The 13375-nt window shown below is 50.1% G+C and overlaps 1 protein-coding gene across 1 annotated transcript; it reads left to right on the plus strand.

Moving 5' to 3' along the window:
* The first annotated feature begins 9953 nt into the window (after positions 1-9953).
* On the plus strand, positions 9954-11942 carry Gsc2 (goosecoid homeobox 2). The gene is made up of 3 exons (NM_001108846.1): positions 9954-10242; positions 10378-10631; positions 11359-11942. The coding sequence occupies exons 1-3, from the start codon at positions 9954-9956 to the stop codon at positions 11458-11460; spliced, it is 645 nt and encodes a 214-aa protein (NP_001102316.1). The 3' UTR covers positions 11461-11942.
* The last annotated feature ends 1433 nt before the right edge of the window (positions 11943-13375 follow it).

The raw sequence follows: 13375 nt of genomic DNA on the forward strand, positions 1-13375 counted from the left end.
CAAGTCCCAGAGTTCCGCCCCCTGTGGTTCCTTCCTTCTGGACCATGCTTTCTGGCTCTCCGTATATGCCCTATGGTTTTAACTGCCCATAAGGTCCTGTGTAATCCATGTGCAGGTCAGGAACTTAATCATTTTCCTGAACTACTCTCTCATCTGTTTGTCTTCCTGTGAGTTCATATCCAAACTCACTGATGACAATGTGACTCTTCCTCAGTGTTCCCTCTACAGCGACTAGGTTGGAAACTTATTGCTCACTATTAAACGAAGGAAGAAAAACAGCATATCGTTGCCTTCCTCTGGATCTTAATGGTCCAGTGCTGATTGGGGTACAGGTTGGGGACCAAAGATCTTCACTTATTTCTTGTGCTGGTCTCCACATCCTCCCTACCTGGCTTGCTCCAGTCCAGGCTCCTATTGCAATTGTGGGTTTATCAGAGGCACAGTATTTGTATTTCCATGGGGAAGGAGACCAGGTGCAGGCACATCCCTGAGTACCCTGCTCTGCGTCATGTTGTAGCTGCAGAAGGAAGTTATATTTCTATGGAAGGCAGCAGTGTATACAGGCTGCATTGCTGGACCTGCTACATGCCTGGCCCCGTCTACTATGGGCCAACCTCATTGATAGATGAGAAGAGCTGCACAATGGGAGGTATGTGCACCTTCCTGGGGAGCCCAACTAGGAAAACTGGAGCCTCATTGCGGAGTGGGTACATAAAGGGGCAAGAACTGTTCTTCCTTTTACCTGGAAAGGGCAGAGGCAGTAAGTATGTTGTATACCCTGCTGGTCCCCAGAAAGGGATGGCACTGAACAAAAGACTAGTCAGGTTTCACACTCCGCAGCTGCCCAGATCCACCCCCATCTGGCATTTTGGGATCTGCCTCTGAACAACTGGGGAAACTGAGACCCGTTAGCTGGCCCCAGGTCTGTCCAGCTCAGGAATGTTCCCTGCTTGTGACAATTGAGCGGCCAAAGCAGATTAACCTGGGTGTTAATCCCCTCTAATGGTTTCAGAATCCTCGGTGCGAGGCGCTAAGCCGGCCTTTCTCCGCGGCCTGCTGAAGCCCTTCCCGAAGCTTCGCCTGCAGCCGCGCCGATGCTATCTCGGCCCCGCCTGGCAGCGAACCCGTGCTAATCCCCGGTGCTTGCTTTCTTCCCCTGCCTGCCTGAGATGGGGCCGATTGGCGTTTGATTACCGCGCTATCGAGGACCCTTTGTGCAATCGGCCCCAAATCCCCTAATTCTGTGATAAAGGAGGCATTAGCAGACGTTTGCTGTAGAAAAGGTACTGGCATGAAAGAATGCAATCAGGGGAATCCTGATGGCCTGGTCCAAACCAGCTAGCGAATGAGGACAACAAGGAGAGGGGGACGCCCGAGTCCTACAGGACAAGGGGAGGGGCAGCGAGGCCCAGCAGAAGGCATCGTGGGTCCTGGCTTCTTCAGACATCTCCAACCCATCTTCCCCAGCTCTGAATGTTTGGAGTGCAAGAGGGTCCACCCCACCTCCAGCCTCACCATTGCACTTTCAAGACCTTGGCTTTGGCTTTATTTGCCCTTGCCTGCTCAACCTCTCTGCCTGTGGAGAACCCGGAGCTTGTCAGTGGTAGGGTCCTCTCATCTGTCCTCTTTGGGCAGGGATGATGCTGAAAACAGTATGCTCTCTTCAGACTGGGAAAAGGAAGGGTGGCAAACAGGCACTGTTGGACTTGTCCCTAGTGGAGTACTAAAAAGAGGGGTGACTAACTGACAGTTCCAGGAAGGGGCCATTGTAAAGGCCAGCAAGGCTCTGGGATTTGGCTTCACAGAGCTAGGCTAGACATGAGGTCTACACGCTGGAGGCTTGGGCAGCTGAGAGTGAAGAGAAACCTGTGGGTAGGAGAGGTGGAGAGTGCTGGACTACTGGTAGTGGGGGTTCAAAGCAAGGAAGCCTCAGGATGGGACTTGTGTGGGTAGAATCACCATTCTTGAAGCATGGGGTTAGGAGAGGAAGCGGCTGGAAATGGAGTGGGAGGCTATTCCTGGGCTGTCATGTTGGTTCCTGACTCTGTCCCAGTCCTTGGGAGGTAGAGGCAGGAAAATCTAGAAGGTTAGTAAGCTACATGGTGAATTCAAGACCCACTTGGGCTATATAAGACCTCGTCTCAAAAAAAACCAAAAAACACAAATAAAGCTAAACAAGTAAGACAAAACAAAAAAATCATTCATCAAAGAAAAGGGCAGATGGCAGAGATGGCTGAAATGGTATTGATAAGGTTAGGGCTGGGAGAGGGTTAAGCGAGGTCCTAGGGGTGAGGGGTTGGCAGCTGCAAGAATTCATGAGAGTTTTCCAAGACATGTAGATGGGGTGCTCTCCACTTGGGTGGACAAGTGTGTATTTACTAAGGTAAACAAGAGCTGACATGTTAATTTACTGGTGTGTAAAAAAAAAAAAGCCAGGCCATACCAAGGAGGAGGATGTGTACTGTGGCTCTGTCCAGAGCTGACTCATCAGCCCTCCGGCTCGTGAGGGTTGCTGCTGACCTTGGGTCATTATCTGAATAAGAGCCACCCAAACCCTGAACAGAACTAGCTATGACTCCTCAGACCCCCCCCCACCAAAGGCTGGCTCTGATTTCAGAGTGGGTCACAGATGAAGCCCAAGGACTTCTGTCTGGAGACTGGTCCTGAGAACGCCTTCCGCTTAATTGTTGTCTGCCTCCTCTGTTCTATCAGCTAGCCCTGTTCTCCCCAGGGTGACTAATCAATACTGTCAGTAGTCTTAGATCAAAGAAACTTCTCGAGAGAACAGGACATTGAACACTAAACGTGCAGAATTCCTGGGAAAGTCAGGATTTGCAGTATACCTGCATTTGTGCAGCCCTCAAAAAGGCGTATTAAAACCCTAACCCCAGGGACCACTGAAGTTGCAGATATGGCCTTTGTAGCTGCAGTTAAGATTAATTAGGATGAGATCTTACTGGACATGCTAAATGCTCTGTGCTCTACACCATTGCCCAATCCTTTTTCCTTTCTTTTCTTCTTAATCTTTCTCTGTCTCTCTGTCTCTGTCTCCGTTCCCCACCCCCACCCCCGTGACTCATGGGTACTGGGGTAACAAGCATCTAGCTTTTCTAGGCATGCTATGTGTCTATTCATTATCTTCCTTTTTAGCTCATCGGTGGCTTTCTCTTAAAAGTAAATCCCTCCTAGTTAGGTCTTACATTTTAAAAACAAAACGTCAACTTGAGCCAGTTGACTGTAATCTTAGCATTCGAGAACTGGAGGTAAGGGGGATCAAGTTCAAGGCCAGCCTTGGTTGTGTGGTGTGAGACCAGTTTAGGTTTCAATAGTAAGACTTGTCTCAAAACACAAACCAAGTGGGTGGCAAGGAGTGTGCTTATGACCCTGGGTTCAATCACCAGAGCACATTAAACAGAAACAAAAGAAGTGCAAACAAAAAGAGGGAGAGGGAGGAGAGAGGGAAGGAGGACAGAGGGGAGGAGGAGAGGGAAGGGAGGGGGAGGACGTGAGGGAGGGAAGAGGAGAGGGGAGGGTGAGAAGGGAGGAGAGAGAGGAGGAGGAGAGGGGGAAAGCCCCTTGAGTTGTTTTAACACAGCAAACCCACTCCACTTTTCTTTCTTTCAGTTTCCTCTCTCTTCTTTTTATGGTGCTCAGGACCAAACCCAAGGCCTCGTTCATGGGAGGCAAAGACTCCACCACTGAGCTACACCACCACTGAGCTACACCCCAGCCCATTCTGCTTCCCCTTTCCTTTTGACAGTCTTGCAATGTTACCCAGGCTGGCTCTAAGCTCCTGGGCTTGAATGATCCTCCTGTCTCCGTCTCTGGAGTAGTGGCATGTGTCATCTGTCCCGGCCACTTTAGTTTCTCTATTAGCTATACCACTTTGTTGGTTTTTTTTGTTTTTGTTTTTGTTTTTGTTTTTACTGGTATCTACAGGAATTACAATGTAACACCTTACCTTTTACAGTTCAGTTACAGATAATAACGCTTCGGGTAAAAGGTAGTAATACTAAAGACACAACCTGTATTGCACAGCAGTGTGGGGAATGGGACCTGGGTCCTCCTGCTTGCACTCCAGCAGTAAGCTATATCACAGTCCCATTTCATTTCACTCCATTTCATTTCATTTCACTGAGACATGGTCTCACTATGTAGCGTTGGCTGGCATGGAGCTCACTATGGAAGACCATGCTTCCCTCAGATTTGAAAAGGTCTGCCTGCCTCTTCCTCTGAGTACTGGGAGCCTCAGCACCACACCCAGCTCCACCTAGGTATTTCTAGGTTTTGTATGTTTTGCAATTGGAATTCATTGTGGTTCAGGCTAACTTAAAACTGACTATATAACTAAGAATGACTGTGAACTCCTGACCCTCCAGCTCTGTCTCATAAGTTCTGAGAGTAGGGATGTTTGCCGCCATGTCTAGCTTTAAATACAGAACTGATGGGTGTGTGTGCATGTGTGCATGTGTAATTTTTCCTTTCCTTTTTGAGACATGTTCTCAAGATCATTCTCCTACATAAATAATCTCTGTAAGGTCATCTTGGGATACGTGAGAACCTGTCCCTAAACAAGCAAGCAAGCCCCCCTCCTAGTGGAATAGAAGCATATTTATAGGGTGGGGGAAATGCCACACACCCAGGAATCCATTAACATCAAAAGAGATCCTTCCGGAGTAAAGGTGGAATAAAGGCACTTTTAGGTAAGCAAAGCTGAGATGACCTTCAGTCATGAGCTTCAAGAAATATCAAGGGGTTGGGGATTTAGCTCAGTGGTAGAGCGCTTGCCTAGGAAGCGCAAGGCCCTGGGTTCGGTCCCCAGCTCCGGAAAAAAAAGAACCAAAAAAAAAAAAAAAAAGAAAAAAAAAAGAAATATCAAAAGAGGGTCTTTGTGCTAAAAGTCAACGATGCTAATGGGGTTCAGTTCTTTCCAGGGGAAAGAGATGCTCAGCAGATGGAGTAACGCCCTGTCTCCAGCTCCCACATACTGGGATAACAGAGGCCCAGGAGGGTCCAACAGGCCTGCATCACAATGCCAGCCTGCCCAGTGTGCATGGCACCTTTTATGGCGGGGTGACCCATGAGATAAAGTATTACAACTCTTCCTTCGCACTGCTTTCCTGTTTCCCCATCCGTTTACTAAATGGTAGCTGTGGGTTCTCCTCCAGGGTTCATGACTTCACCAGTGTTATTCGAGAGCTGTTGGTTACTACCACAGTGTGAGTGCCACGCTGGTTGCTGCTTTTGTCCACAGGCATCATAGCTGGGTAAGACTATTAATTGTTGTGCCCCTCCTCCAAGCTTGTAAGTCTCATTATGGTGTCCTCACACCAGTGAAGGAGCACCTGCCTCTCCTCAGTGAAGGAGCACCTGCCTCCACATCATAAGACTCTAGGTTCGTTCTCCAGTATTAAAAAACGGGCAGCATAATACTAGCATGAGAATAAACATACATGGACTGGAAAGGACTTACAGCTCCTCCACAGGACCCAGGTTCCATTCCTAGCACCGACATGGTACCTTACAACTGCTTGTATCTCCACTCCCAGGTGGTCCAATGTCTTCTAACCTCTTCAAGCACTGCACAGATGGGCTACATGAACAAGGCTGCCAGCAAAACGCCCACACACATAAAAAATAAAAATAAGCGATAAAACCGTTGTTTTAAAAAGTAAAGCGGTAGCTTGATAGAGTAGAATTGCAATAAGGAGCTTCACGGGTGAGGGCTGCAGCTCTGTGGTGGATGCTTGCCTAGAATGCATGAGGCCCAAGGTTCTATTCTGTGTGGCCAACAAATAAATTGATGCACTTCGCACCTGAGGTCAATTGGTTTTTCACAGAAGTACAAAACTCAATCGGGAAAGAATAAGCTTGTTAACATATGGTGCCGGGGTGAGATAAGGAGCACACATGTGTGATCCTAGTGAGATGTGGGGCACATGTATGTATTCCTAGTACTCCCAGAGACGGGTGGAGGAGGGCTAAGAGTTCATAGTCATCCTCAGATACACAGTGAGCTTGAGGCCAGGTTGGGATACCTGAGTCCCTGCCTCAAAATAACAGCAAAACACCCAAAAACACAAAGCATAGACCCACACAAAAGAAAAGGGTTGAACCGTGGGTTGGGGGTGGGGTAGGCATATGTCCTAGTGGTCAAGGCCACGGGTTCTATCCCCACCACATAGACGGAGATGGAAGGTGGTATTAAATCATATCTTACATTATTTACAAAACTTAACTTAAATGGATCAATGTAAGAGTTGTAAAGCATAAAGCTTATACAACTATAGGCTGCAACACCCCTGCCCCAATTTCCGCTCCTGGATCCCAGGGCTTCATGAATTCTGAACAAGTACTCTCCCATCTGAAGTAGATCCCCATCCCCTAGCAGTAAGTCTTGGATATAGCAGTGGCTTCTTAGCTATGGCACCACCAACATACACAACCAAAGACAAAGTAAATTTGGTTTATTCAATTTTTAAAATATTTTTGTTCTTTTCTTGTTGTTCAGCAGTGTCTTCCAAGGTCTTGTTGGGACTTAGGAAGTTCTAAAGGGGGACATTTCAAAGGGAACCTTGTTAAGACGAAGGGAGGAAACAATTTAAGAATCTCAGGAAGTTGCTAAAACTAACCAGATTCACAAGACCTCTCCCTACCCATTATGGTAGAAGCAGTAAGAGCCACTGAGAAAACAGACATGACTAATAGGTTATTTCTCCACCACTGAAATTAGCCAATTCAAGTCAGATTAGATTATATTAGAGGCAGGTTCATTTGAGAAACTGCTCTCGGGTTGGGGATTTAGCTCAGTGGTAGAGCGCTTGCCTAGCAAGCGCAAGGCCCTGGGTTCGGTCCTCAGCTCCGAAAAAAAGAAAAAAAAAAAAAGAAAAGAAAAGAAAAAAAGAGAAACTGCTTTCAGGTGGGTGAGTTCACTGGCCCCAAGGACGAAGGCCAGGGAAGTCACCATGGGGACAGGGTAATAAGGTAGGAAGAGAGAAAGAGAAAGAGGCTGGAGTGCAGAGAAAGGAGAGAGGAGAGAGGAGGTAGGGAAGGCTGGAAGGAAGGAGGGAGGGGAGGGAGGGGGGAGGGAGGGAGGGAGAGAGAGAGAGAGAGAGAGAGAGAGAGAGAGAGAGAGAGAGAGAGAATGTTCATGAGCAGAGGCCATCTCTGAATTACATAGAGAGGAACCTTCCCTCTAGGGGAAGGGCAGCTCAGTGACAGCCCTCCTCCCACTCCCTTTGGGGGCAGGGTTTGCCTGGTAGGGACTGGGGGATTCTGGGAGAACCTGGAGGCTAGGTCTGCTTTGGTCCCTTGTCTTGCATCTGAAACCAAAGAAAGACCAGCTGCCTGCAGCTTTTAAGAGCTGTCACCCATACAGGACAGGACATTTAGTCACTGCACTACTTATTTGTCTATTACTGTGATAAAACATGGTGGGGCAAATTACAAAAGGAGGGTTTGTGGGCTTACAGTTTTAGAGGAATAAGAATTCATTCCTATCACAGCTTTTAAACCTCAAAACCCTCAGTGATGTTAATCCTTCAGCAAGGCCACACCTCCTAAACCTATGCAAACAGTGCCACCTACTGGGATCAATAAAACATCTGAGCTCATGGGGGCTAGTGTCACTCAATCCATCACAGTGACACAGCTGTCTTTGAGTCATTTCTGTTGTTGTAGGTAAACCCTCAACCATATTCTCAGTAACCCTACCAAGTTAGACCTTAGACCAGTAGTGTTCTTACTTAGGCTATCACTGGTTCCCCAATTGGGGTAAGTAGATGCTTGTCTGCTTGATACTTTCAGAAATAGTGTTACAAGACACTATCACACACACACACACACACACACACACACACACACACACACACACACACACACACACAATGGCATTGCCCCAATCAGCTCTAAGCAAATTCAGAAGACACAAATGAGCCACGTGAACACATACCTGCTACCTGCACAGGGACTGGCTCACCTCAACGTGGTCCTCAATGGCAGCATTGAGGGAGAAGTTCCCAAGGGCACGGCCTTGGCAGAGCACCATGTCTTGCTACAGGGAGAGAAATACAAGAGAAAGGAAGAAGGCCATGGGCAGGGAAAGAGGAAGATATCACAGAGGCCTTCCTGGCCCCTGGCCTTGCTGTCCCATTCTAAGCAGAACTCCAGTTTGAGTGAGTAATTGGCCGCCCCACACCCCTGGGCATTGTGGTGTGCTTAGGCACAGGTGTTCTATATGGTTCTACATGAAGTTCTGCTAGACAAGGTTTCTACAACCAAAGGAACACATAGGAGTTCTGGGGGCTGTGGCAGCCATTCTGTAACCAGGAGACAGGCTGAAAGGTCACACGGAGTTAGCAGTGCTAACTACTTAGGGAAGCCTTTCATATGAACACATTCTGGGACTCTCGTGACAGAGAGGAGCCAGCAATGTCCATCACTTCAGCTTCACAGAGTCGTCACTGGTACTAGAGTGCAGTCAACAGAAGAACTTACAAGAGGACTTGGCAGTGTGGGAGATGGGTGACTGAGTATGCTGCCTACCGTGGTAGCTAACATTCCTGGGCCCTCCTCACACCCAGTGACTGCCTAAACCCTAAGAACAAATAATTTTACTTTTGAGACAGGGTCTTGCCATGTAGCTATGACTGGCCAGGAACTCACAAAGATATGTCTGTCTCTGCTTCTCAAATGCTGGGATTAAAGGTACCACCATACCAGGCTTTTAAAAAAACGAAAACCAGATATCACCAGACTGGCCTTTCCCTCCCAGTAATCCTCTTGTCTCAGCCTCTGGAGCCCCTGGAATCCTGCGACTATAGACTTGGCCCACCATTCTCAACATTTGTCCCCTTGGGAAGAGATAGTTGATCAGTATTATGACATTAGATGAGCCACGGAGCTTAGTAAAAGTGAGGCAGTCTGGTGCTCTGTCCTGCAAGACGCACAACATACCTTCAGAGATCAAGAGCGATGTGTCTTTTTTTTTTTTTTTTTTTTTTGGTTCTTTTTTTTTTTCCGGAGCTGGGGACCGAACCCAGGGCCTTGCGCTTCCTAGGTAAGCGCTCTACCACTGAGCTAAATCCCCAGCCCCAAGAGCGATGTGTCTTAAGCAAAGGGCCAGAGGTCCAAAGCTTCACAGTTGAGAATGACATAAATAGGGCCAAGTATTTGCTCGGGGTTGGAAAGAATAGCGGACAGACAGAGCAGAACTGGCCTGGGCAAAAGGTAGGGCAGGGGCACGTGAAACAGCTCTTAGACAAAGTGGTTGTGGGAGAGCTGTCGATGTACCACGGAGCCGGGCAAAGGCCTGGGAACCTTCTAAGACAGGAGATAACAAGAGTAACAGCCCTAGAAAGGACTAGGAAAACCTTCTCAACTCTAGAAAGAAGGCACAGACTTGGCGGCTGGTGCCTTTGATTCCGGCACTCAAGAGACAAGCAAGAGAATCTTTAAGCGTTGGAAGTCAGCCTCAGCTTCCCACTCTGGAGATGGTATTTTTTTTTTCTACAGGAGGTTCAGACCGGGGCTTCAAAGTGGGCAAGAGCTGCCAAGTGGGGTTATCCTACTGACAAAGGTTCTGAGCTCAAGGAAGTAGGGGAGCTAGAAATCTTCATTCCGGTAATCTCCAGTTTCAAGGGTAGCGACAGAACTAAGGAAGTCAGGGGCAGAGCGGTGGCGGAACCCTGTGAGTTAGAGGTTTCCAGGGTTTTGGCATATCTCCTGGCAATGCCAGAGGAGATATAGAAGGTAGGCTCCTGAGCCCTTTCTTTCCCTCCCGCTCTGTACGTGGCGGAGAGCAAGGCTCTCTCTTCGCAATGCAGCACCCTGTACTCTGACGGAGGGGCTCGCCCTCCTCCGTGGCCGGGGATTAGCTCTCTGAGGACTGGAGACGGGATTAGCACGCGCGAACGCGGCGCCGGTCTGGGGATTACCGCACCTCCCACCCCCCTATGTATATATTGCGCCTCTTGCGCCGGCCGCCCGCGGGCATGGCGACTGCAGGCAGCGCGGCGAGCCACAGGGACCCCGGGCGACCCTGCCCTTTCTCCATCGAGCACATCCTCTCTAGTCTGCCCGAGCGCAGGCCCGTGGCGCGGCCACCGCAGCCCGTCGGTGGTCGGAACCCCGCCGAGCCAGACGAACCCGAGGCCCCGGCCCCCGCTGCTCCCTGCGCCTGCTGCTGCTGCTGCAACCCGCGCGCCGCGCCCCGCGGAACCCCGGAGACCGCGTCCGGGCCGGGTGAGTGCGCGCGGAGTGGTAAGGCTAGACGGGGATCTCTCAGGGCGGCCGGCAGGGCGAGCCCGGCTCCCAACCTAACCCTAACCCCACACCTGACCGCACCCCCTGCCCCGCCCCGTCCCGCCCGCCCTGTAGGCTTGAGGCTAGGGTGGCCACTGAGGCTGGCGCCCGAGTCGCCCTCCCCCTTGACGGCGCCGAGCACAGGATCTCCGGCGCTGACTGGCACAAGCGGCCCCGGCCCGCAGCGGCGCACGCGGCGCCACCGTACCATCTTCAGTGAGGAGCAGCTGCAGGCGCTCGAGGCACTCTTCGTACAGAACCAGTATCCCGACGTAGGCACGCGCGAACGCTTGGCAGTCCGCATCCGCCTGCGGGAGGAGCGCGTGGAGGTGGGTGTTCCGCCCGCAGCCTGGAGACCAACTCCAGCGCCACCTCTTCTCTTTCAAAGACCTACCTTCCGATGGTGCTTCACCTGTAGGCTTCTACACTGGAGGGAGACCTCCCAGCCCCACCCCATGATCACTCGATAGGGGCGCGGGGCCAGTTCTTCCAACACACTATTTGGATGTCGCTGGAACTCGGAGGTGTCTAGAGTCGTTCTCTCTGACTTTGTCCGCCTCCCCAGTTTCCCATGGTGAAGAAATACGCGTTTGTTCCTGCCCCAGATGTGAGAAAGTTAAGAAATGTGCATAACTAGCCAGGCATAGTGCTTAATGGCATGCATCTGTAATCCCAACACTTGGGGAGATGGAGGCAGGAGGATCGTGAGTTCGTCAAAGTCTTTCTCCTCACATAGTGAGAAGCCACCTAGGTTGCACGGTCACACGGTTTACACAAGAGAGAAAGAGTGGGGAGGTGGGGTGGGGGAGAGACACAGAGAGACAGAGAGACAGAGACAGAGAGAGCTTGGTTGCTTGCTCAGTCTGGGGAGACTAGGAAAATAGTAAGTCTTGGTCCTTTTCTTCTGTGTGTGAGGGAAGGCTGTGTCACGAATCCATTCACCTACATCTCCATGGTGAAGCCTACATCCTGGCCCACCTATTAGTCCTTCCAAGGTTCTTTGGATGGTAGGTAGGTCCTTGGGGCCTGAGTTGTCCTGGTCTTCCTCCTCCTCAGGTCTGGTTCAAGAACCGCAGGGCCAAGTGGCGACACCAAAAGCGTGTTTCTTCATCGAGGCTCGCGCCTGGGTCTAGGAAGCCCCACAAGGAGAGTTGTTGATGGTGTCCGGAGTTTCTTCTGGCTTTGGCGGTGAAGTGGAGCACAAGGAAGTAGGAGGGGGACAGACCCACTTGAACAGGAACTAAAGCTGTCAGTACTGAGAGACGGGGAATCCAAAGCCTTCTCACCCATGAAGGGAGGGGATGCGGGGCAGGAACCAGAGACCCCCTGCAGGTAAAGGGCAGACACAGAGCAGGTTAACTTCCTCGGCCACCTAGAGAAGCCACACAGGATAAAGAGCCTCCCTCCCCACCTCATGGCAGTCTTCAAGACTGGCCTCCTCTCTGTCCTTCCACCTTCTTATGCAAGGCAGTGCTGTCTGCTCAGTTCTGGGCTTACTCTGTCCTCAAAGGCCCTGCACTGGGCCCTGGTGTCAGGACCTGTGGAAGAAGGTTATAGTTGGTAATTTCCAGATCCCTGCATCTGAGCCTTCCTCTCAGCCTTGAGCTGATGCCAAGACATAAACGAGATTACAAAGACCAGGAAACAGTCCAGGATGCCAATTTTCCCCATGTCTCAGGCTTTGTTTCCACAACTACTGAGGAGCTGGCTCCTCTCCCCCTTTCCAGGGAGCTGGGAGGCAGGGATCAACATGTCCTGAAAAGCACAGCTCAACAAGTCCTCAGTCCAGTAGCAAGTTCCCCCCATCAGAATTAAAACCAGTTGGTGGTGGCAAGGCCCCCTGCAGATTTGCTACCTCGGGCCTCTAGGCTCTACCAAGCGGCTTCACAGATGGGAGGAATCCTTGGCTGTGTGTGCATGTTCGCGTGTGCAAGAGCACACCTGTGTGTGTTTCCTGATGCTTACATGCGCACCACAGGTTTGCCTGGTGCCCTTAGAGATCAGAAGAGGGTATTGGAACCCTGGAAGTAGAGCTATGGATAGTCGTGGGTACTGGGAACTAAACCCAGACCCTTTGGGAGAGCAGCAAATGCTTTTAAAGGGTGAGCCGCCTCTCCAGCCCCTCCACACTCTTCTTGAGGTATCTTCTCCATCCTTGGGCTCAAGTTCCCACCTCTTTGTCACATATATCTCTGTCTCCAGTCCAGGCCTGTCTCCTCTGAGCTAGGTATTTGACAGTCTATCCCTCTGACGACACTTGGAAGCCCACAAGCTCCTTGCAGGCACCGTATATACAGCAAGTCATCTCTCCATTCACATGTGTTTAAGGCACATGAATCACAGAGTTCTCCATCACTGATTGCTTTCTGTCCATTACCTAATCATAGCCAATCCAGCTGATTCCACCTCTAAACTGGCTCCCCTGCAGCTTCAGGGGAGCTAACCCCATGAAAGCTGCATCCCCTTGCACGACAACCATTGCAGCTTTCTCTGGTTTTCACCCGAGCTAACTCTGACCTCCCTGAATTCAAAATAAAAATATTTCTTGCCAGGACCGCAAAGATACTTACTGTATAACCTGGCTCTACCCCTCTGGTGTCGTATCCTTCAGTGCACTGTGTAACCAAAGATCTGCTTTAGCATTTGCCTTGCTCCATCCCCTGGGCCTTTGCACGTGTCTACCAGTTTCACTTGCCTGATGCCTATTCATTAACTTTTTCCATCTACAAACATGTTTTGCCTGGGAACATGTCTCTGAGTGCAGACTTCTTGCAGGTCACAGATGTAATTTTACACATTTGCAGGATGACTTAACATGTGTTTTTTCTATTGTATGGTCAACTCTATGGAGGCAGAGACATCGTCATAAAGTCCCCAGTGACTCACAATGAAGGAAGAGATCATTGGAAAAGCAAAATTGTAACAAATCATTCTGGGCTAGAGGTTGTTTCGCCTACTTCATGACCTCCCTTAGGAAGAAAGCGCCATGAATGCTTTCAAGGAGAAAAGGCCTCTTTTGGGAAACCCACCCTGGCGGGCAGGGAACTAATAAATCCAACCAGAGATTTAAGTA

Source organism: Rattus norvegicus, chromosome 11, assembly GCF_021556685.1.
Source record: "Rattus norvegicus strain SHRSP/BbbUtx chromosome 11, alternate assembly SHRSP_T2T, whole genome shotgun sequence".
Lineage (NCBI taxonomy): Eukaryota > Metazoa > Chordata > Mammalia > Rodentia > Muridae > Rattus > Rattus norvegicus.